At 40.2% G+C, this 23,568-nt stretch overlaps 1 protein-coding gene across 1 annotated transcript in view; it reads left to right on the forward strand.

The window, feature by feature from the left end:
- ANKFN1 (ankyrin repeat and fibronectin type III domain containing 1) overlaps window positions 1-23,568 on the forward strand; it is a gene marked incomplete at both ends in the record, with an annotated part of 57,737 nt that overhangs the window by 29,148 nt on the left and 5,021 nt on the right. The window contains 9 exons of the mRNA XM_080629090.1: window positions 855-962; window positions 7,881-7,980; window positions 9,150-9,282; window positions 9,850-9,966; window positions 13,192-13,407; window positions 15,504-15,670; window positions 17,085-17,235; window positions 18,990-19,158; window positions 22,567-22,733. Coding sequence (XP_080485216.1) covers window positions 855-962; window positions 7,881-7,980; window positions 9,150-9,282; window positions 9,850-9,966; window positions 13,192-13,407; window positions 15,504-15,670; window positions 17,085-17,235; window positions 18,990-19,158; window positions 22,567-22,733 — 1,328 coding nt within the window. The remainder of the gene's footprint in view (window positions 1-854; window positions 963-7,880; window positions 7,981-9,149; window positions 9,283-9,849; window positions 9,967-13,191; window positions 13,408-15,503; window positions 15,671-17,084; window positions 17,236-18,989; window positions 19,159-22,566; window positions 22,734-23,568) is intronic.

Genomic DNA, 23,568 nt, shown 5'->3' on the forward strand with positions numbered 1-23,568 from the left:
CTTGATCCACCATTACTTTGGGTCAGGAAACCAGTGCAATGGTTTTTTCTTATAATAAGGGAAGTATGAAAATAAGCAAGTCTGGAATTACAAAGCTCCTCTCTAATACACAGAGCTTCATCCTCCTATTTGTGATAAGATTGTTTGCTTTTTGAAATGAAGATTGAGATTGTAGCAAGCAGCAAATGAGTGAAAACAAAGTCTTTTGTAGGTTGGAGGTATGTGGGACAGAAATCGCAGCTTCTTGCCTCACGAGTGCAGTGCTGAGCAGAGCGTGTGCTCCAGGGCAGGAATTGCCAGCGTTTGTTCAAGCATCTGCTGAGAGCAGGTTTTCAGAAGTGATTTCACTCAGAGCATGTTCCTCTGGCTGCAGAGCTAGCTCTGGATGTAGGAAGATGCTCTTTCTCTGCTCTGCAATCAGTTTCCTATACAACTGTAGAAGAGTCATTTAGCCTCCTGGGGTCTCAAGCGGAAGAGCAGCAGTGTAATCTTAGTGAGGTACCAAGAGTGTCAGTGCGGTATGGGCTGACAGCAGCTCTGACCCTGCTTCAACAGAGGCCACTTACCTACTGAAGAGAAATAGCCATTGTCTAGTCAGTCACTAGAGGAGCTTCTAGGAGCTGATTGTGAACTCTTTGTTAATAATCATTATGATTAATTACCCAACTGCCACAAGGCAAAGGAAATTTATCATACGAGGAACAACAGCAAACATACAAACAACTGCCACTTTCTCCTGCATGCCCAGATGTAAAAATCCTCTAAAGCCAAGAGGTATCAGAGGCGAGAAAATGTTTTAAAACCTTCTCCTGCACCTTTGTGTTTCATTTCTGTTTATTTCCTTTGTCCAACAGACTGGAAAGACTGCAGTGGAAGAGAACCTCGGCACAGGGGACACACTGAGGCCCTGGAACGCCTCCTTCAGCAGGTTCGAGCAGCTCATCAGCATTATAATTGCAGAGGTAAGGATCAATATCTATGTGGTAGGGCACCAGCTGAAGCCTCTGCGGCGCCTGTAATTTTAGCAGTTTTCTAACTAGGTCATACCTTCTCATTCATCAGGAAAAGAAAGATATTAATATTGGCCCATCTGGAATCACTTTAGTGCACTATCTTGCTCTTAACCCTTGAAATTAGTTGGATGAAAACATCCGAAAGCTACAATGCACGCAAGCACAGACACAGCCTTTCTCCCTCTGTACCCTACACACCTCTTGGTTTGGGGTTTTTCCTACAAATTAGTTTCACATAGGATTTCACTACAATGTTTCAAGGATCTCCCTCATTTTCTCATATAAAGAAATACTTTTGAGACTTAACAACTGTTTTGGATCAAAAGAGGGGACTTGGCTGCCTCCAAATGGAAGACACTAAATACTCCAGTGGATGTGATGCCAAGGAAAAATACTTGCACAAGGCAGTGGGAAGATAAGATTGCTACGTTTTCAAATAGAATGGATCAAAACTAGGAGAGAGTTCGAATCTCAGCCAGCTTTTTGCTTTTCATTCATGAGGAACAGGCTGTGCCTTTAACAGCTCATGAGCCAAGGCAACAGCTTGGCATTCTTTTTAAAGCGTATATAAAAACTCCTGTTCTATATGGGTTGTTGAAAAGTACTATTTATTTTCTTAAAATAAACTTCTAACTGGAATAATGCTTCGTTGCAAAGGAACTTCTTTTAAACTGAAAAGTTGAACTACCATGAAGTTTTCATTTTTCTTCCCACAGTATGACTGTTATGTCAAGCTGCACCCAGTGATTTAAAATCGTAGAAATACTTAGGGCTAAAATCATCTGGCTGAAACGGAAAGAGATGCAGCCTTTGTTCTTTACGTGCAAATATGTCACTACCACGATGATCCACAGTCTGCAACAACCCACTGTAACCATAGCAACTTAAAGTATTCAGCTGTGTTGCCTGGAAAGGGAAAGGAGATATTGCAAGAAAATGTTGTTTCTCTAATTAAAATTCATACAAGCATTATCACTTGCAGGTGGCCTTGCTACTGAAAATACAGATGATGTATTCCATCTCTTACATAGTTCTTCACGCTATTGAAGGAGTCTTTTTTCCCATGGTACAGTTTTCCCTTTCTGAAGTTAGTGCACATCTGAGGTCTTTCAGGCCACCTTCCTCGTAAACAGGGAAAAAGTGATGGAATATCAGAAAACAGTATAAATTGTTTTACTGACATAGCAGAACAGCAGCAGTTACAAACAACATGCAGAAAAGCCTTTCTTCTGAGAATCTGACACCAGTGCCTGGTTCTTATAAAACTCCACTGCTCCAGAAATCAACCCCAGTCTCAAAGCAAAGCACAGACAACTCTGTTGTTGATTTCCTAACTCCCTTTCCTTACATAATAAATAACAACAATATAGAAATCTGTTTAGCTCAGAACTTTTTCTTGCATGTCTGAAGGAGGATGTGGGAGCTTACATGTGGCAGTGCTACACCATGGAGTCAGCCTGAGCAACACCCTTGCCTCCAACCAAATAAAAATCTCGTAATTGCTTGTAATGCTAGCATTGCACAGTAGTATATTTTGGATAAATCAGGATTGTAATATAATAGAAAGGCCTTTGGAACTTGCATTAAATGTATGCCTGATGTCAATCCCCTGTTTCAGTAATTTGGTAAAGAATCAAGACAAAGGGTGTGCAGAAAATTACGAATTGTGACACCACTTTGACTCTGAAATTTGATTCTGGTGAATCTCAGTGAAACCTGAGGAGTTTAATCAAGGATTTCAGATAAGCTACTGTATATGTCTGACAAACCCAAATAATGGCTTTCCCTCCATATAATAGAGAGGCCTGAGATACATTCTTCATTAATGTAAATTAGCATGATTAGACTGACAGGGATAGCAGTCAGCATGGATATGCTGTGATACACAAGCTGAGGACCTGCCCAGGCATTTATCCATTCCTTACCATTTTTCTCTTTACCTCTCTCTTCTTGGATTAGACATTAATATTCTAACCTCTGATTTCTTCAGTTGTTTTAGAGATGTAAATAGCTGGACATTGTTTGTAGAGTATCCCTAAATCTGCTTACAGACACTGATTTGCTGTGGCTTATAAGTAAGAGCAGAATTCAGTTCCACATGGGTAAAAGCTAGGTGAAGACAGAGATAGGACTCAAACCTGGTGTCCTGGCACCTTGGTTTTTCACTAAGTGATTACTCTGCAAGGTATCACACTTACGGTGTTCAGGCTGGTTGAAGCAGAGTGAGGAGTGAATGCAAGGAATTGTGATAAAAAATGAGGGTAAAAGATCTGACATTACTTGGATAACACAGGCAAAAGCCTCAGAACCCAGAGGAGCTGGAGAATCCAGGCTGTGTGCTAGAGCTCCAGTGTGACCTGGGAGGGGTGAATTGCCCAGATTCCAGGCAGATCCCTTGCCCAAGTCTGCTCATTCAGGCTTCACACTGCAGCCTGCCTTTTGCCCTCTGCTTTGCATTGCAGCAGCTAGAGAAAACAAGCTTACAAAAATGCCAGGAAGAATACATTGGAATGTACAGTGAGTTTAAGAGCTTTTGGAATTAGATCAGCTGTTGCTTTTGAACCTGCTCTGTGATATGATCAAATCTCCCAGGGAATTACTTAGGAAGCTTTGCTTTCATATGTTTAATCTTCTGGAAAACCCTGATGATTACAAACAACAGTCGTCCATTTGTCTTCATAATACCATGCTACAGACTATCATAACTGAGTTACTACAATTGTATGGCCTGGCAACACTTCAAATGTATTTTTTAAGTATTATTTTCTTGTAGATCATTCTTCCTAAACAATTCTGAGTGGATTAAGTAATTGTGTGATGCTTCATTAAGAAAGGAACCCAACTCTTCAGGAAAATGCTTACCAGATATTTTCCTTCTGAAATTTGGTTGAAATGTATTTTACTAGACAAGTCAGAGGTGAAATAAGAATGTTCTAATCATAATTTGATTCACAAGCAGGGCACATAGTTTTATTGCATTTAACAAAGAGAAGGCTCTTTGATTCCACCAGGCATTTAAAGAGTTTAGATTACAATTATTTGTGAGAAAAGGCAAAATCAGGCTTGAGAACCAAGCCATAGACTGGGAAGTTCAGGTGGGGAATTAAAAAAGGTACAATTTCATCTCTTGTGCTTGACTTTGTAATCCAAAATAAACCTCCCAATGATATGACTGTCATGCTAAGAGCTGCTTCATGACATACAGAATTGTCTTGTGAAAGAGAGAGTCCAGCGCAGGGCGACAAAGATGATTAAGGGAGTGGAGCATCTCCCTTATGAGGAAAGGCTGAGGGAGCTGGGTCTCTATAGTTTGGAGAAGAGGAGACTGCAGGGGGACCTTATTAGTGTATATAAATATATAAAGGGGGAGTGTCACGAGGATGGAGCCAGGCTCTTCTCAATGGCAAACAATGATAAGACAAGGGGTAATGGGTACAAACTGGAACACAAGAGGTTCCACTTAAACTTGAGAAGAAACTTCTTCTCAGTGAGGGTGACAGAACACTGGAACAGGCTGCCCAGGGAGGTTGTGGAGTCTCCTTCTCTGGAGACATTCAAAACCCGCCTGGACACATTCCTGTGTAACCTTATCTAGGTGTTTCTGCTCTGGCAGGGGGATTGGACTAGATGATCTTTTGAGGTCCCTTCCAATCTCTAACATACTGTGATACTGTGATACCTTGAGGTGAGGTAAAACAGAATCTATCATGGTCTCGAGCTATTTAGTTGTCTGACCACTACTTACGCCTTTAACTTCTGTGTGGAATTATGTCTCTGTGCATATTATCCCAGCGTCAGTTTTCTGCACTGCTAAAAATGTGCAGCGTTAAATTGAGTTTGAATTCATCTGGAAGCTTCCAGCTATTGGATGTATTTTCCAAGGTTACACAATTAGTGAAAGCTCTAAACCCCATTTTATGCCCTCCACCAGGATTTCAGTGGGATCTAGCTCATCTTGTGCTAATTTACTTCCTTATTCAGGGTCACCCTAAATGATATTTAGCTGTTCCACATGCCCTCTGATTTGTGGGGCTGAGATCTCAGATGATTTTGCACTGAGGTAATTCCATTTCCACACACTTCACATCTGCCCCACTTGAGGAGAGGCACCCGCTTGTCTAGTGATAGGACAAAGAATTCCAGATGATCTTCCTCCTCAGAGAAATGGCACAGCATAACAGACATTCCTCTAGAGCAGAGATCCCAGATGCATGCTGGCAGCCTGAGCATACAACGTCGTTCTTACTCTTCCACAGCCAACTTACGTTCTTTTAAGTAGCTCCTGTATTGAAGTGAACTGCAAAGAAGCATTTCTATTTTCTACCTGAAAGAGAAAACCTGCTAATGTTGTAGTTAATTGCCTGTTCTACTCCAGCTTTGAATGCTTCTGGTCTAAATCGAATCACTGGAAATTCTCCAATCTCAGCCACTATCTGTTCACTCCTGAGCATCTATTAAAAGAGCTCACAGCTCTATCGCTGTATCATTTATTAATGTTGTTACTGGTGCATTTCTATAAAGGTTACTCTCTGTTATTTATTAGTTAATTAAATAACAGACAAAGTTCTATTTCCTGTAGATCCAAATTATCTTCTAATCTCAGCTCCACGGTTTTTGGCTTCCAGACAGACTATACTGTAAAACAAGCAAATAGCAATGTAGGAGTTTACAGTTTCCATCTAGTTTTACACTATTTCTTTTGCTGTTGGCTTCTGCAAAGCTGTGGACTGAACCCAAACCACTGAATAGCCCAATAACATACATTTCACTTGTAATGTGCCCTCTTATTTTAATGCTGCAGTCTCTGGGTGCTTTATACCAAATTATGTTGCTTTGCCTTCAGCAATTTCATTCTCCATGCCCTCCATAGAGATGGAGGCAATAGAGAAGAAAATACAAATTGCATAATGAGAATGAAATTTATATTCCTAAATTGGTCTTAACCTTGGAAGAAGGAAGCAGCAAGACAGGAGGTCTCAGGTACCAGTTGGTTTCCATTACCGTGACATACCAAAAAAGGTCCCAGGAAAATAGAAATTATCTGAGGAGATATGGATAGAAAAACAAATGGATTTTTTTTAAAGGAAAAGAAAGCACAGATCAGTTGCATCAAAGGAGCAGTCATGGCTTTGGATGAGTCCGTTAAACCTAAACTGAACAGCGCAGAGGAGAATATGCCAGGGAGAACAAGTTTGTGCTGGAAACACAATGGATTTGATGATCTAATAAGTCTCATACATAGTGCATGATTTCACCCCCAATAGAACCTTGTTCTCTTTGTACTTACTGTTCAGCAGAGTGGTAATTATTGCTAACAATGTGTCTTCTTTCTGTGGTTTTCAATGTGCAAATTACAGTGCGAATTTATTCATCATTTAAAATATGTTGAGCACTTCCACAGATGGGGTTTTGACAATAGCACATTTAGATGTTCTTTAAATGTTCAAACTTAGAACTCACTTGGGAGACACAGACAGACACCTCCTATTCTGCACTGAAGATAAGTGGGAAATATGTTACTCTGAAAGCACCTAAGCAGACTGATTAGCAGCTTTCAGCAAATGGTTCTTCATGAGATGTATTTTTTCTCCACTGGAGAAGGGTGTCCCTCAACACGGTTCACACTTCAGGCTGGATGGGTACCCGTGCTTCATGCAAATCAAGTCAGATCCTGGAAAACAGTTTCATTTTTCATCTTTCTTTTCAGAATTACAGTAAATATCTGAAGAATTAATTCCTATTTTAAATCAAACGTTTCCTCTGTTTCTCTTACAACAGCATTAGACAGGAGGGACATTGCAATAGACAATGCAAAAGAATCCCAAACAGTTTTAAGCATCCATTCCTTTTAAATGCTGTAAGTGGACAACAACTGACAATACATTTTACATTCCACAATCCTGCATGTTCCTGACTGCCATCTATTGGCATACCCTCCAAAATCTGTGCACAGGTACACAGGTGGACACGGCTGTTCCACAGAGCTTGGGAGTTCCAGTTCCCACTGGGAGATTTTTCCTTGGCTTACAAGGAAACTCCGGCCAAGTGTGAGAGAAGGAAAGACATGAAGTTAAATTCATCAAAGTGAAAAATACTACAATGTATAAAAATTTAACCACTTTTTTACAATATTAAGCAGAAGATTAGACTTTATAAAATTCTTATGCTGAGAGAGCTGGTCCAGGGATCCTTGCAGGCACACATCAGCTTTACAAGAAGTGAGCAAATGAGTTAAACACCTCTTCCTTGGATTCGAGATGACTAGGGAGCAAATGTAACTGTGAAAACTCTGAAACAACACAGGTGAGTGGAAGCTGTTGTGATGGGGGGGAAATATCCAAGCAAAAGCACATGCATTTAATGTGATATAGAGAAAGATGACTGCCTATCTAATTGTTTCCTTTAAGCTCTCACTCTTTCCTTAAAGCTCTCACTCACTGTGATGATGGGGTATTAGTGACTGCCAGTTATTCAGTTCTTAGAAGCTTAAGTTATGTATAGACAGAAACTAAGGAATTACAACACCCTAAAATGCTGGCTGATGGTTCGAATATCTTCCTGGGGTTTTGAGACCACTTGCAGAATTCATATCCATTCTGAACATTAAGAGTATGCAGTTCTGGTTCAAGCTATACTTTAACCAAGTCCAAGTTTGCTGCAAGTAAGAAACTTACTCATTGTTACATATCACTGAGATACTGAAAATATAAGCAAAAGGTTGTATTTGAGCATGTTTCTGAATGTTGTCTGTTGAAGGGAATACAGTGGGCCCTGACTGAAATTTAGTTCAACAGACAAAGGCTCTTTATGAGACACTAACTGGCACTGAAGTGCTGGGTTTGTTTTGCTTTTTATCTTCCATTTTAGAAAGCTCTAAACTACAGAATGCTGGTCGCAAGCAATCAGTTTCCAGAAGCCTGAAGCACCTTTTCCATTCATCAAACAAGTTTGTGAAGACTCTGAAACGGTTTGTCATTCATTTTATCTCCCAAACGTATCAAGTTGTAGCTAGCAGTTGCTGCTCTTATAGTGAAAAGCACCTTAGAAATATATGTGAATATTCCACTGGCAATGAAACAGCAATTGATCAGAATGAAGCTGATAAGAACATGTAAGATTGGTGTAGCTCATAGGAAAATATGCTTCAGTTCCTACTGAAATCAACAGAATCTTTTCATTGTTACTGTTGGAAATGGATTTGAATTGTAGCAGAGTGAAAAATTCTGCTCAAACACAAGTGCAGTTTCTGAGGTATTTTGGAAGCACTGCCCCTGCTGCTGCTGCTGCTGCTCTGCAATGAACCTACGGTAATTTATTTCATTCATAATCTAAAATGCAGAGCTCAGGTAACATGTTTTAATAGTCCACTGGCAACAAGCAACACACCTAGAATCCCCCAGCATCTTTAGCTAGGTTTGCAACCCAGCGTGACCCAAACAACCCTCAGCCGCGATGGTTTGGTTTAGCACATGGAAGCTGCTTGTGCTGGATTATTTCTTTTTTCATTGCAGGAGTGTTCAGTTGCTTTTTCTTCTTTGTATTTTGATAAGAGTTTGATTCTTTCAGAAGAGCTCTCCAGAGCCTTTAAATTCCCTAAGGCGGCTACTTAACGTATGTAACTAATTGCAAGGGTAAATATTGAAAGGAGTGATCTCTAGAAACAGTTTTGAGATACGCTGGCCAAATTACACTCAATTACACTAATGTAAATCCATAATAACCCACCTGATTTCAATGGAGTTACTTTAGATTTACTGAGAAGCAAAGGAGGGCAGAACTAAGCCCATTAATGATAAAAAGTTTAAGTAAAATTTCTGATTTCTAAGGGGCATAAAGCCTCTATTGTGTACTGTTTACTCTGGCAAAATCCTTACTAAAGCTGATGTCAGTGGCTTGCTCAGATTCATAATTTCTTAGATTCCTGTAGTCTCACATCATCTAACATGATAAGCTTCCCAAATGGGTTTCAGAATTCACTGGCTGAAGTTGCATGATCTACATAGCACCGAAGTTAAGACCAGATGATTGGATTTGTCTCCTCCAAACTTAACATCTATGATTCTCTGACTGAAATTTGGCATGGATGTGAATAGACGTGAAAGGTGTTTGATAATAATTGTTTCCTTCTTTCTTCAGGGGACTCTACTTATCTGTTATATTTTTTTACAAAGACAATTTATTAGTAACCAATGAAGATCAAATCCCAATTGTGGAAATCGATGACTCCCACAGTAGCTCAGTTATGCAGGATTTCCTGTGGTTCACAAAGGTAACAGGAGCCTAATTTCATATATTGCTTCTACCAATGTGCTGCTAGTAATGCACAGGCCTTAGCTCATCATTCTAATATATGAAATGATGTCATTAAAAAGCTAACAAACCATTTATATGGGTTAAATTCCGACTGGGTCACTGACAGTGGCACAATTAACTCTTATATGTAGGAGCCTACACAAGTGACGGCTACTTGGGTATGTAAAGGGGTTACAAACATTTGGAGGAAAAGCCTAAAGAAATAACTAGAAAATTAAAGTTGGTATTATGGCTATGCCATCACTCAAAATATCTTCACACTATTTCTTATAGCCCAAAAACCAGTAAATCAGTTTTACACAATAGTCCAAAAAGCAATTGAAATGGGTGCATGATGGTTACAGAACAACTTCTGTGTCTGATTCAGTCTGTTTTATGTTTATCTAGGCAAGTCACTGCCACCCGCACACTCAAAATGAGCAATAGCTACTGGTTTTTCCAAGTCCAAAATGCTTTTAGTTTCATTTCTGCTTTTGTAAAATGCTAAGAACAAAACCTGATTGAACTGGATATATTTTTGCAGTTGTCTTGCATGTGGGATGATATCAGATGGCTAAGGCAGAACATGTCTATATCCGTGTCCTCATCAACAGCACTTCAAGCCAGGCAAAAGATGCTCTCAGCAGCAGCACAGCTACAGGTTGGTTGCTTTGCATATTTCTTGATTTACCCATGCCTCACAAACTGCTCAAGTACAGCTTCTGGGGCAGAACTACACTGTTTGACCAACAGGATGGCTATGCTGTTGTGGATTGTCAGCAGGAAGTAAAATTGAATCTTTCACTGCGTTCTTAATTGAGCTACCAATTTTTTTAAGGTGAAATGTACCTTTGTGCAGAGAACCAGCAGAGACCTGTTTAACCCTTAAAAATAGAGATTAGAGAGATTCAGTGGTGCACAGGTCTTGTGCTGACCCCTCAGCACAGTGGTAAGGGCAGCAGCACTGAGTGCACTATTCATATCACATTGTCAAGGCACAGCACTGACCCTCAGGATGGTTCTGTTCTACAGATACAAACTGAGTGGTACTGAACAAGTCACTTAATCCTTCTGTGTCTCAGTCCACTATTCCATATGCAAATAATAATGACACTCTCTCCAGCAGAACATTTCAACATGTATTATAAGGCTTTTGAAGAATGGGTTTCATGATAAGCTGAAATCTCATGAGATTTTTACTTTTGTGGGAAGATTCATTTTCAAAAAGATGTGTGCATAAATCTCATAGGAAAAGTATATCCAGGCCCCTCTTTCTCCTACCTTTTGTTTGAACAAAGTCACCAAAGCTTCCCAGAAAAATCTATGGTACAGTCATGGAGCTAATGAAGACCTTGATATTGCTTGGCTCATGTATTAGCCACAAAACCATCCCTTTTGTTACTGCCAGCCGATGCAATAAGCTGGTTTTACAGCACTATGAAACCCAGACACTTTGTGGCCATTATTAAGAATATCCATGTGGGGTTTGTTTTACATCTTTTGGCAAAGCCTGCTGTACAGGAGAGTAGCCTTCATGGGCAACCACCTGTCTGGACTGATTTCCCCAAAGTATCCCGAAATATCTGGAATGCCAGTCTGTTGTACCTTTATTGGAGGACCACCTGTGTTAGAGCAGCAGCTGCTTGTCAGTCCTTTGAGCTGTCACTAGAGAAAGTTTTAACTATATCTGCTGAATGTTCCCTCTGGTGTGGTTAGCTCAGCTTAGGTAGCACAAGCTCCTTTGGTCAGCTCAGTTTCATTCCCCCTGTGCTGATTGCCTTTCACTGAGCATTGCTAGCACGCACTTGGAGATAACCAAGGTTTCTAGTACATTGTGTTATTATTTGCTACCAGAGATGTCAAGAGCAGAACTCGGAGCACAGAGATACAGCAAATGTGTCCATGTGGTATATTGCTCCGTTGACTCTCTGGCAAATTTATCGTCCTTAACGTTTGTTCTGCTAGCTTTGTCCTCTGATGAGCACTGGGATTGTCACCAACCTGCCAGCCTCTAACGGTGTGTGGCCTAATGGGATCCACCAATGGAAAGATCTCAATAAAGTTTATATGGTTGAATACATTTTATTGAGGCAGTTAATAGACTGGCTCTGCAGGAATTCAGGACAGAATGGAAAAGATCAGTGACAACACAGCTGCTAAGGGACTAGATCAGCGGATTCAGAGACAACAGGGACAGTAATTTTGCCTGTTGTTACTACTAGACAACTAAAGTAAACAAAACACAAGTGGTGGGGTGCTAGGCTGAGCAGAGTATATGAATTTTCAGTATATGAATTAGTCACATATTCTTATTAGTAAGTACCTCCATTCTCTATGCTACAATGCCATTCAGAATATACAGTCAGTGACAGTAAAGAACTATTTGTTTTCACCTAGGCACATTCATATGTTGCAGTGATTCATATGACAATGGGATGGCTAACATCTACCTGCACGGTCTGTCCCACGGGTGGGCACCTGGATTAAAACAAAATGTATATTCAAGACACCCAGTGTTAATCAGTTACTGGGGCTAACCTCAAAAGGCAGAACAGTTAAAAAGATGAGGGGAGGTGCCGTATAGACATCAACAGTATGCCCTGGAGAGGGATGCATAAAGCTAAAATAACTACGTTCTGTATGCCACGTAAAGGGCAGTCACTGTGCTGACTACCTGGAGTTTGTAATCAATTTAATAATACAGTTTATAAGTAAATATTGCCTGCTAAGTACAGATATATAATTTCAGGATAATCTATCCATTTACAATGTCATTAAGTTAATGTACAGCACTTCCCTAAACATACAATGTGCTACATTGTGAATTCAAGTTCTTATTTTAAGCTACCCCCCTACCTACCCAGCTTACTGTAGATCTCTTGAAAAGTCACAAAGTAACGAGCATATTTTGAATGTCAGGCATTTTTCTTTAAGACATCTGGGAATCTCTTCAGTGGCTGGTCACTGGATTGAGTGTGTTTGCACCTATAAGCAGATGCCTTACTCTGTGAGGAAAGGGATTTTGACCAAAATATGTATTTTATGTGGAGCCTTTTAAAATTACTTTTCTTTAATCCTCACATATTTTCCTGGAGAGCTTTGCCCTCGGAGTTTGTTAGTTTCTGCTGGTTTTGTCTAGCACATTCTTGGTATCTGAAGTAAAAGGAAAAGGGTCCATGTCTCTTCAAATTCTTCTGTGTTCCTTCAGAGACACACTCCACAGTTTAGCTCCAAATTATTTACATTCAACACAGACATGAGGGCCTCTCGCTTCTGTTGCTGAGAATAATCTGAATAATTTTAAAACAGAGAACAGAAAATGGAGATTACAGTTAGAAAACACTTGAAAGTGTCCATTATGAATGATTTGGGGATAGACAAAGAATTTTGTATCATTGCTGACATTTGGTTATGGGAAGGTGAAGATAAGCACCCAGCTCTTCAGGAAGTCCAAATCAGAAGGGCCTCATTGATACCAAAGGAGTCTCCACTAGACCAGCACTGAGTGCTTCTGGAAAGTGCACCCTTGATCTTTAGAAGACAGAGGAAAAATAGGAAGTTCTGTCTAAGTAAGTGAATTAGTTTGCAGTGTTTCCTTTTACAAAGGCACTGGGTCATAATGGTCTTTCTGTTCTTCATTAAACGTTAGACTAAACATGGCTGAACTAAAAGCGTTGGAGGATCCACAAGCACAACCTAGGGAAAAACTGTTCCTTTTGCCACTAAATGATATGATATAGGGCAAGTGTTTGAGAAAGATTGTGTGTCTCGTTGTTATTGAAGTCACCAGGACTGATGTCAGTGAACATAAAGTTACGTTTCAACATACACCACTCTCCCGCTATGTGACAAATAACTTTTGTTTTATAATGTGCTTGTTTTCTAGAATTTGCTGGGAACTCACAACCTAGGCAGAGTTTTTTACGAGCCAATCAAGGATCGACATGGCAATATGCTGATAGTGACTATTAGAGAAGTGGAGAGTCTTTATTCATTTTTCAATGGCAAATGGATGCAGGTATCCAAACTACAAAGCCAGAGGAAATCCCTTTCAACTCCAGAGGAGCCAACAGCATTAGACATCTTGCTTATAACAATCCAGGTAGTGCTTTGCTTCTCTTACTGTATGTTATTTGCTTTTGTAAAGCCTGAGCCAGAGCCCTGACTTTTGGAAGAGTCTTGTAGAATTTTAGGCCTTAATCCAGTGCCCAATAAAATTAATGGCAAGGCTCCCATTGAAAGCAAAGACTTATATTACTTCCAGTGGGTCTGGGATCAGATCCTTAATATGTAAAATATCCATGAGATTCTAAAGAAATTACTTCAAAGTCATAACATAGAATAGTAGTTTCTATCAGTTTTGGGAAACCATGCTCTAGAATTCATAGCAAGGGATATAAAAACCTTTAAAATTCTCTGGGATGGTTTTAAGCACCTATACAGACACAATTTCTACACTCCGTAAGATTTTTCCATCCAACCTTGGACACTAAATCTGGGTTTAAAACCTTACTGTTCTACTTAATAAACTTGTTCTGTGGGGTTCAGAGTTCCTTGGAGCCTGGTATAGTTGCTAAAGAATTCTTTACTGATCACAGCCCTCCTTTAATTTCTGTGTAACATGCCCCTACATTTCACAATTAGGAAAACAAAAGGTAAGGATTGATGTTAGAAGTCATTTGGCATAGTTAGTTCAGTTAACATCATTAAGAGCCATGAGCTTTCAGCCCTTCAAAAATCAGGGTTATTGGCAAACTCATGTTAAACATTAATGTTAAATATTAATACATGTTTTCTGTAGGTAAAAACAACCTATGTCTCCCAAAGTGTCAGTGGCCAACCTCTAAAACTCATTTGCATGGTTACCCAAAATACTACAAGACAAATCACTGTCTTAGTCCCTTCTTTAGCACCCTTGACTAGATGATGACTGCTGTGGTTAGGTTTGAATTAGAGGCACCTTCTTGGGCAGAGACTGTGCTTTTTGCACCGGAAGCTGAGAGGCAATCAAAATACACATTACCAGCTTTTAGGAACATTAAAACATTTCCAAAAGACAATAAAACTTACCTGATCGATGTTAGATTTAATGTATTAAAATGTGTTAAAGGTGTAGAAAAATGTCAATCTGAGCAGAAGTTTTATATTAGGAAACCCAAAATACAGGCCTGGTCAGATTTCCACAGAGATCCTAGTGGAAAAAATGTTTCCCTGGTGGTTTACACATTCCTATCTAATGCCCACCCTTTCTTCTATTACTTGTTTAATCATCGAATGGGTATTTTGTTCATGAAGTGCTTGTAAAAATGGGGGTCTAATTGCATCAGTCAGAGCCAAGTACAGCACTGGCAGATAATTTGATGGTTCCAAGAGTAAAGGCATAAGGCCAGGTGTCTTAATCCTCACCCACTGCAGAAGCACACACTTCTCAGGATGGCAGCAGACATCACTTTTAGGGTAGTTTGGAAGACTGCTATACATAGCCTTAAAAGCATCTCCTGGCTTCAGCAAATCCTCCATCATTATTAATTCTTTCTAAGCTCTATTTGTTGGTAAAGACATTTGTGCAGAAAACACAGCCATTAATTAAAATTAGCAAACCACCAATGCCGGTGCTCAGTGAGATCTCCCTGTTGACAGCAGGTGACACAGAGCAGGCAGGCTGGGACTCTGAAGGGATTTCTTTGGTGCCAGTACTGGCTTATACAGCCCCCTCTCTCCTGCCTTCCCCAGGGGACAGCTTTGTCCCAGTGCTGCTGTACTCCATCTGTGCAGCTACACAGCAAATGTGAACCAGGGAACTGCTCTGGCTGCTCCTTTCCCAAGTTGTTTTTCAGCAGACTCGATTCCCTGACCCAGCTCACTGCTGAAATGACCAGGCAGGAGTGCAGAGGTGGATGTTATTTAAGCTAGTTTTAATACTACTGTTGTAGAAGATTGAAACCTCAGGTTTTAGACCCAATTCCTACATGACATTGAGAGCTTAGAGAACTTGTGTATGACTTCAAGTTGTTCAAGTGCATCCAAACTACCAGAGATTATTTATATGCTTAAGCACATGCTTAAATGCTTTGTGAATTGGGAACACTTGAAACAAAAAGATGGCTGTAAAAACATTTGTTGCTTTTTATCCCAAAGACTTCCCCTTATGTGGAAAAAAGATGAGATTTTTATGTCGGACTGTTTCTCTTCAAACAGGACATACTCACCTACCACAAACGAAGTCAGCAGCGCCTTCCTCCCGGCTTGTACCTGGGTTACCTTAAACTCTGCAGTTCTGTGGATCAAATCAAAGTGCTCGTGTTGCAGAAGTTGCCTAATGTCCTGTGTCATGTTAAAATCCGAGACAACAGCAATGTCTCCAGGTAAGTGAATATATACATATTTATAGAGACATATTTATACAGAATGTTTGTTTCAAGTTTAAAACAACTGATCGAATTTAAATGCTAAGGCAATTTTACCATTGCAAAATTGTAAGTGTCAGCAAAGTCTGGCTCAGGTGTGTACCAGCACAGAGATCACCACTGAACTGAAGTGGACCTGTGTGTTTCCAGCAGTCTGAAGGCCTACCCAGAACACATCCAGATGAGTCCATTGGTTTCTAGGAATAGTAATACGTTGTTCGCCCAAATTCTGCAAGTGGTAATGATCTTCCATATATCTGCTAGGAAGATCACAGCCTGCATCCCAGATTCAGCCTCCAGTGAATTCAATGTCTCCCTTTTTCCTGATTTCTCCTGACCATGGGGTGCTGGTGGTGGTGATTTTCTGTGTATTTCCTTGTGTAATACCTGGTTTCTCTAATCCACAGCAAACATACATCAATTCAAAACACATATTCAGACAAATGCTATCAGCCACTGAACTGCTGTGCTCTGGGAAGGCCATTTTTCCCTTTGTCCATTGCTTCCCTTTTCTATTGGGCAAGTGCACTGTACTGCCTGGTCCTTGCCTAGTGGGCAATGTAGTTTATTGGCTTCCTTCCGGAGCTTTTTAATCCCTTATCATTTCAGCAACCAGCTGATAATTTTGCATGAGGAAAGGAACTGGCTATCTGCATGGACAACAAGGATATCCAGAATGTAGTAGTTAATATTAACAAACATTTTGGAAGGAATATAAAGCCAAGTGCTTCAGAGTTTATACCAATCTCTGACTCCTGAAATTTAAGATCAGATCTTTATTTAGGAGCAAACTGTACCACATCTATTACTCATCTACTAGTGGGGTTTCCTGTACTTTTTTCTCTTGAATGTTTGGTGCTGGCTGCTTTTCAAGACTGAATATTGGGCAGGGTGCATTAAGGATTTGATCCAGAAAGATTCCCATGTTTATCAGGTCTAAAATGGATATATGTCAAACAAACCAGGAAGTTCTTCGGCTCCAGTGAGTGGAAGAGAGTCTGCCACAGAAATGAAACTTCCTGCTAATTGTCACTGTTGTCATTTCCAGTGCATGCTTTTGAAAACGTTGTGGTAGATAGGAATGAAGTATGCGAAAAAGGAATCCTGGAGTGAGAAGCCTTGGTGAAATCTTTTAAAGGCAGTTGGATTTTCAGGGTTGCAAGGAATGTTCAGCTTGATGTACGTGTACTAGAAAAATCACACGTCTCAAAGTCAGACTGTTAACCACAAACAATCAGCGCTGCACAAGTTTAGAATGTTTTGCTATATGAGGATTAAACTATCAACAGATCCCAAATGCACATACACTGAATTCCTGCTTGTGCACTGAACTTTTGTTGTATTTCTAATTTTAACTTGACTCAACATACAGAGATGAGTGGGAATGGATCCAAACACTTTCTGGCTCAGAATCTGTGGAAAGTATGGATCATACTTCAGACTGCCCTACTCAATTGTTCTTGTATGAGCTCCAGATGGCAGTGAAAGCTCTCCTTAAACAGATCAATCTACCTCTGCATCAGGTATTTTCCTCTGTGGTATTTATCACCTTCTTAAAAACTGATTCTTAAGCACACAACTAAAAGCTACAAACTGTGTAACTCGCAAGCAGGGATTAAATGATGAGGTTGCAAGAAAAGAAAAGCAGAGAAGTTCTGTATTCCATTATTCTAAGGGGAAGGGGGTGAGAAGAGCATCTTCAATAAACCCATTATTTTCCTGGATATCTGAACATACAAGGATTAGGAGACAATTTTCAATTAGCTCCTATTTTTTGCATCTGTTAGCATTTGTGCAATTTCAGGCAGGTGCAAAGAGGCACTTTCGCATTAAACTAGTAGTTGTGAGAGCCTTAACCCAGCTGGCAAAGTAAAACAGGTATCTTTCCAGGCTAGCAGGGCAATAGACTGTTCTTTTGGAGGCAATAGTGAGAGTGTATGAAAAGCCTGCTGAAGACACAGCGTTTTGCTATTCTTTAATACACAGACAAACGTAGCACTCTTAAACCACATAGTTCTAGACCTCCAGATTGCTGTGGGTGAGGAGAGGTATCTGGCTTCTGGCTTTACATTTATGTACAAGAAATGCGTATGTGAAAAAGTCAGGGGGGGATAATCTATGATGTGAAAGGTCCATGATAAAATAAGCTAAAGAGTTTGTTTCTTGTTTACATTAACTCCATTTTATTTTGGTCTACATGGGTAAAGAGGGCTTAAAGAAGAAGTAAATCATCTTTATATTCGCTTCGAGGTCTGTTTGTGTAGCTAGAAAGATGTGGCCTTACAATAAATTAATCTGCGTCTACATTTCTTGATTTTGAAAGGTTTAGGCTTTGCTTTTAAAAAGGAATCCATCAGAGCTGCACCTTCTAGCCTGGGAAGAGCCAAGTAAGACTCAAGTAAATCCAAAATTAAGACAGATGGTGTGCTGCCTTGTGGTCAGCCACTCTAATTCAATAGAGCTCTGTACAGGTCTCTATGAGGGTGTATTTTCTTGGAGGTTATAGCTTTTGTGTATCTTTTTTTTTAACCTAGGAATGTGCAATATATTCCTTAGGCTGCAGCTCAGCCAAGCATTTAAGCTCATCTATTGTACATGAGAGATAGACGTAAATATGACCTTGCAGTTAAACACAGTTGTAAATGTTTTGATGGCTCAAGACCAAACTCCTGTGTTAATTAATTCCATTTTTAATTTAACAGATTTATTTATGTATTATTTTGGTGGTAACAGAACAATGGGCAGTGATGCTGGTGCATGCCCAGGGTAAAATGCAGTGCTGCACACAGCAGCTCTACAGCAGCCTCCAGCCAACTCCTGTGTGTGCCATTTTCTCTTGCTTGCAGCACTTGTTAAACCTTTTCAGTGCTGTGTTGAGGGAGAGCTGCATATTTCTCTTAACCAACCCTAAATTGAATCTTAAAGGTTTTTAATTGAATCCATTTTCATGTTTTCACATAATTATGCAATCATAATCTTGAAAAGCACATGGCATGTGATCATTTTCTGCCTAATAAGAAACATAAATGTTGTTTTCAGGGGGGCTGTGCCTGTGTGTGTTGTTTTAATGTGGAACATTGCAGCTTTAAATCTTTATTTAATGTAGTGACATGAACCCACATTTAGGGCCCCCCCCAAATATTTATGTTTTATAAAAATTCCGAGCTTGATGTTGTGCAAATTTTCTTTAATGTTTTATATCATTTGGGGTGTTGTTTATATAAGTGCCATGTTGTAATTCTCTCCTATTTCTTCCCCCGCGCGTGTCCCTCTACAGGCTAAGCACTTCCGTCTGTATACACAGGAGGTGTTGGAACTGGGTCACAATGTCTCCTTTCTTCTCCTGCTCCCCGCCTCAGACGACGTCTGCACTGCCCCAGGACAGAATAATCCTTACACCCCACACTCAGGATTTCTTAACCTCCCTCTTCAGATGTTTGAACTCGGTATAGTAGCTTGCTTCACCTAGAAATATTAACCCAGTCTCCTTATAATAAAATCACAAAGTTGTATCTGTTTTCCCCCTTGTCCCAGTGGAGAGTCAATAAATCACATGATGGCTTTGGCAACAACACTACCTATAACTGTGTACAAGTTATAGAGGGAGCAGAGCGGTTAAAGCGTATACTGTAGCAATCGTTATTGAAATGCAAAGCATAGAGCAAAGCCCACAGTTATCCAGTATGTGTCTAGAAGCTTATTTGGAAGATGATGTGCTCTATAAAAACAGAACCAACAAAATTACACACAACACAGCAAGGCTGGAGTGTGAAAGGAGATGCAAAAAAGAATCCCTCTAAATTGTCACAAGAGTCATCACTAGTTCTGTAGAGGAGAATTTATGCAGTTTCTGATTGTAGATAGTCTGACTACCTGCAAGGTCTGACTCCCTCACAGCTTTGTGAAAGGCAAGTGGAGTTTCCCATGTTAGGGTCATCATTTTTCCTTCTGATTCCTGGAAAAATGCAGGAGACAGTCCCATTGCAGTTATGGAAAATGCCAAAGCACTGGACTTGAATCTGTTTCTTTAGGAAGCGCATCCTGCGCTGCAGCAGATTCAGCCCTCTTGTTCCACAGCATTGCTGGCTGGGGAAGAATTCCCCAAAACAGAGTTTTCCAGCTGTCTCACAGAAGGCATATGATGCTTTAGCTTCAGGGTCCTCTATTTCTCATTTCTTCTTGTTTGGTCCACAGAGAAAAGAAAGGTTCCACATAAAAGCAGGTCATAAAGACTTAATAGTTCTTCTTAGAAAGAATATTGTAAGTATGGGGACTGCTGAGCCTTACACATTAGTCTCCTCTGTTTCCTTCTGGCCTGTAAAACTGGATATCTTTCCTCCCTCTGCCTTGGAGAACAGAAGAAAGATGTAAGCCAAAACTGATGGAATCAGTACACACACACAGCCACTACAGAATAGGTCTCTAGTGGCAACTGTGTCCTCACTGATATCTCTCTCAGGTGCTTATGTGACACCATTACCATCCTATTTCCTGTATGTCATTGCTAAGTGCAGTTAGAATCACTGATGTAGCAGAACAATGATTAGATGTTAATGGAGGATCTTACCAACACTATATTTCTGCAGTCACAATAGATCTGTGACCTACCATCATCCAGCAACACAAGTACACAAACAGGAACACACAACAGTGTTCATTCCACATCAGCCAGCGCACACAAAGTGGTGCCTGTGACAGCTCTGGGGTTGTCAGCTCTCTGATTGCAGGAGGCCAGATGACAGCTAGCTGAGCTGCCACATAATTCTGAGTGGTACAGACCCACAATACATGAGCTGGTGTGGTCTGCCCAGGAAAAGTTACCCCTTCAAAAGAAAACTGATGTAATTGAACTAGAAGAGTTAGTTCAGTGCTTTGGGTCATATGTCCATGGCTGTAGTGCCTTAAAGCCAGACTTATCTTCCCGGCACACAACTCTGAAGCTTACTATTAGACTCTGTATTGAACATATAATTTCTTCCTATGAGAAGTGACTGCTGCACTCACTGTGCAAATTAATGCATGAAGCATACTCATTTCTGGTGAAATTAATCTCTGTGCTAGAGGCTTTGCAGACTATTTAACTCTCATTGTGTGGTACACGGGCTGGGGACAGGAGTCATTCTCACTTCTGCGACATAGTTTGAATCAGGCTAAGAAAGCAATAGACACTGAATGGGGTGATGTAGTGCAGATAAACATGCAACAGAGCAATCTCTCAAAAGGCACTCTGGGTGCAGACCTCTCTGTTTAGCACTTCATGGTGCAGAAAACAGTATGGAAAGTGAATTTTATGTTTGAGTATTTTTATATAAGCAATCACCTAGCCAAAGACAGATGACATTTCTATATGACATTATATATGTATCCCTGATGTTCTATAAAGTGACTGTGATTCACATCTCAAATATTAGAAGCTTCCATTCCCCATTAGCTGGTGGCTACCAGCTATATAATTGCATAACCACAAAAGACTATGTTGAAGCAACATTTGTTAAAGTAACATTAAAGGGTCTGACTTAAAACCACAAAGGCTAGAAACTTCAGCACTGGAGCTGAAACCGCGGCTGTAATTCACTCAAGAGTCCACCACATATGGCATATATACTGTAAGACCACACACTGTTCAGACTAGATCCCTGCAGTATCTCGGCATCTTTGAGAAACCCGAAGGTAGAATTCTTTCTTTCACTCTTTTTTGTGAGATTTCTATGTTCAGATTAAGCCTTTACTGTAATGCTAATGATGTGTCTGTGAGCGGATTCCTTAGTTTAAAAAAGTCTTCTCAGTTACTCTTATCATGTTGTTTGCATGGGACAGACAGACACATGATGCTGTTTTGATTTCTTTATTGATACTTATGATAAGAACAATACATGCAATTTACACTTGAAACACCCTGAAAAATACCCTGCCCCAACCCAGAGAAGTAGCAGCAGCAGCAACCACCAGGCTGCTATAACAAGATCATGCTTTGTGCTTGCATTGATTGAAACACCACTGAATGGGGAAGTATTTCTGAGCTCTCCCTCAGCCAATTTCAGTGTGTCTGTGCAGAGGTTCATAGCGATAACTGCTAAGTCTTGCCTGTGCAATCGCAGGTTCTATAATGGAGCTTTAAGAGGTCAGGAAAACCAAAACTTGCGAAGCTCCATGGCACTGGAGCTGCTGTGTCTCTGTTACCTAATTACCTCTTTCAGAGGTAGCTCCGACAGCTCTGTGCCACTCCAAAGTCAAATTACACAAAGCAAGAGGTCACGTCTGCACCTTCTTATTACCCTTCTGCATGAGAGTTCAGAGCACGATGTGTGCTAACACCTAACAGAGTTTTAATTGTTTCAGCCAAACTGATACCACTGAGCTGCTTTTACTGCTGAGTCATTTACATTTCAGTTACTGATTTCAGCCAGCCTAGCCCAAGAGAAAGTTATCACCCTTTGAAACGATACTTTCTGTCTGAAACACTCAATTACAAAAAACAAGAGATGAGTTCCATTTTCCAGTCATGTCACTGCCTTCTTGATAAAAGAAATGATGAGCTATAAAAGCCTCAGAAACAGCCTTTCTGATTGAAGCTATCAAGGCTAAGATAGCCTCTGGAGTTGCATACTAAGGACCTGATTATCCCTTCACTTAGATATAAATTAGAAATGACTCTTTTGAAATCAGTGAAGTTACAGAGTAAATCCAGTGTAAATGAGAGGAGAATTAGAGCCTGTATTATTTATTTCTAGCTTAAAGTAACCCATCCAGAGTTAGTAATTATATCTAATAAAACTTGTGCTCTGAAAGCTAAGGATTTCATATTTCATAACCAGAATAAAACAATGTTTCCTTTGCATGTGCTCTTTTCACAGTTCATTTCTGCTGTTACAAGGAAAAATTTATAAGCCTGTATTGCCGCCTTTCTGCTGTCATTGAGCTGGACTCTCTGAAAACCCAGCAATCCCTAAGGGAAGCAATTTCAGACAGTGAAGTCGCTGCAGCCAAACAAAGACACCAGCAAGTTATAGACTACATACAGGTAATAGTCTGTTTCTGCCTATTCCAAGGAGATTTTAAGGTGGCTTTCTTAAAAATTGCATAGGGCTGTAACTTGAAATCTAAATGGAGAATTATTCACAGACATCATAAAAGGAGCAGTTGTATCGAAAGTGCAATTCTGTTTTTATGAAATTCAAACCCAGAACATGATTTCCTTAGTTGTTGCTTTTATAGAAGGATTTTTATGGGCAAAATCAAATGACAGTTATACTAGACTGTTATAAAGAAATGTGTCAGCCTGCTTGTAAAACTCACTCCCATCTAATGTGAGGTAAGCTAGTACCAGGCTCGGGCATTCATTTGTGTAATGGTTTTTCTCTGTCTTTGTGAACTGAGGACGTTTTTCACCACGAGAAGTTGCCAATTAAAAAATTAAATGAAAATTCAGACTAGTTTGCTGAGCCAATCTTCATCAACAATGTCACAGTGCAGAGAGCAGCTCTGCACTGAACATAGCAAGCCAGCCCCAAAGCATCCAGAAGTCCGTCCAGCACCATGCAGTGATACAGCTTTAGTCCCCCAACGCAGAAGGATCACACGTTATCATATGTTGTCATAGTTGTCTAATTTGCTTATTCTCTGTATCTTACACTGATTTTCAGTACTATTCCCAGATCAGGGCTTTACCAATTCAACTCGGGGATCTTCCAAGTGCACCTCACTGTGCCCCATAGCAAGGCCTGTCCTTTTGCAAACCATTTTGGCAATTTAGACCTAAAACTCCTTTGCAGAGTGCATCTATGGACATGGTTGATCTGTCTCTCTGCAACTGAGGTGCAGTTAACTAACAGCTCTGCACTCTTAATATTCAAGCA

The sequence above is a fragment of the Psittacula echo genome, assembly GCF_963264785.1.
Source record: "Psittacula echo genome assembly, chromosome: 14".
Lineage (NCBI taxonomy): Eukaryota > Metazoa > Chordata > Aves > Psittaciformes > Psittacidae > Psittacula > Psittacula echo.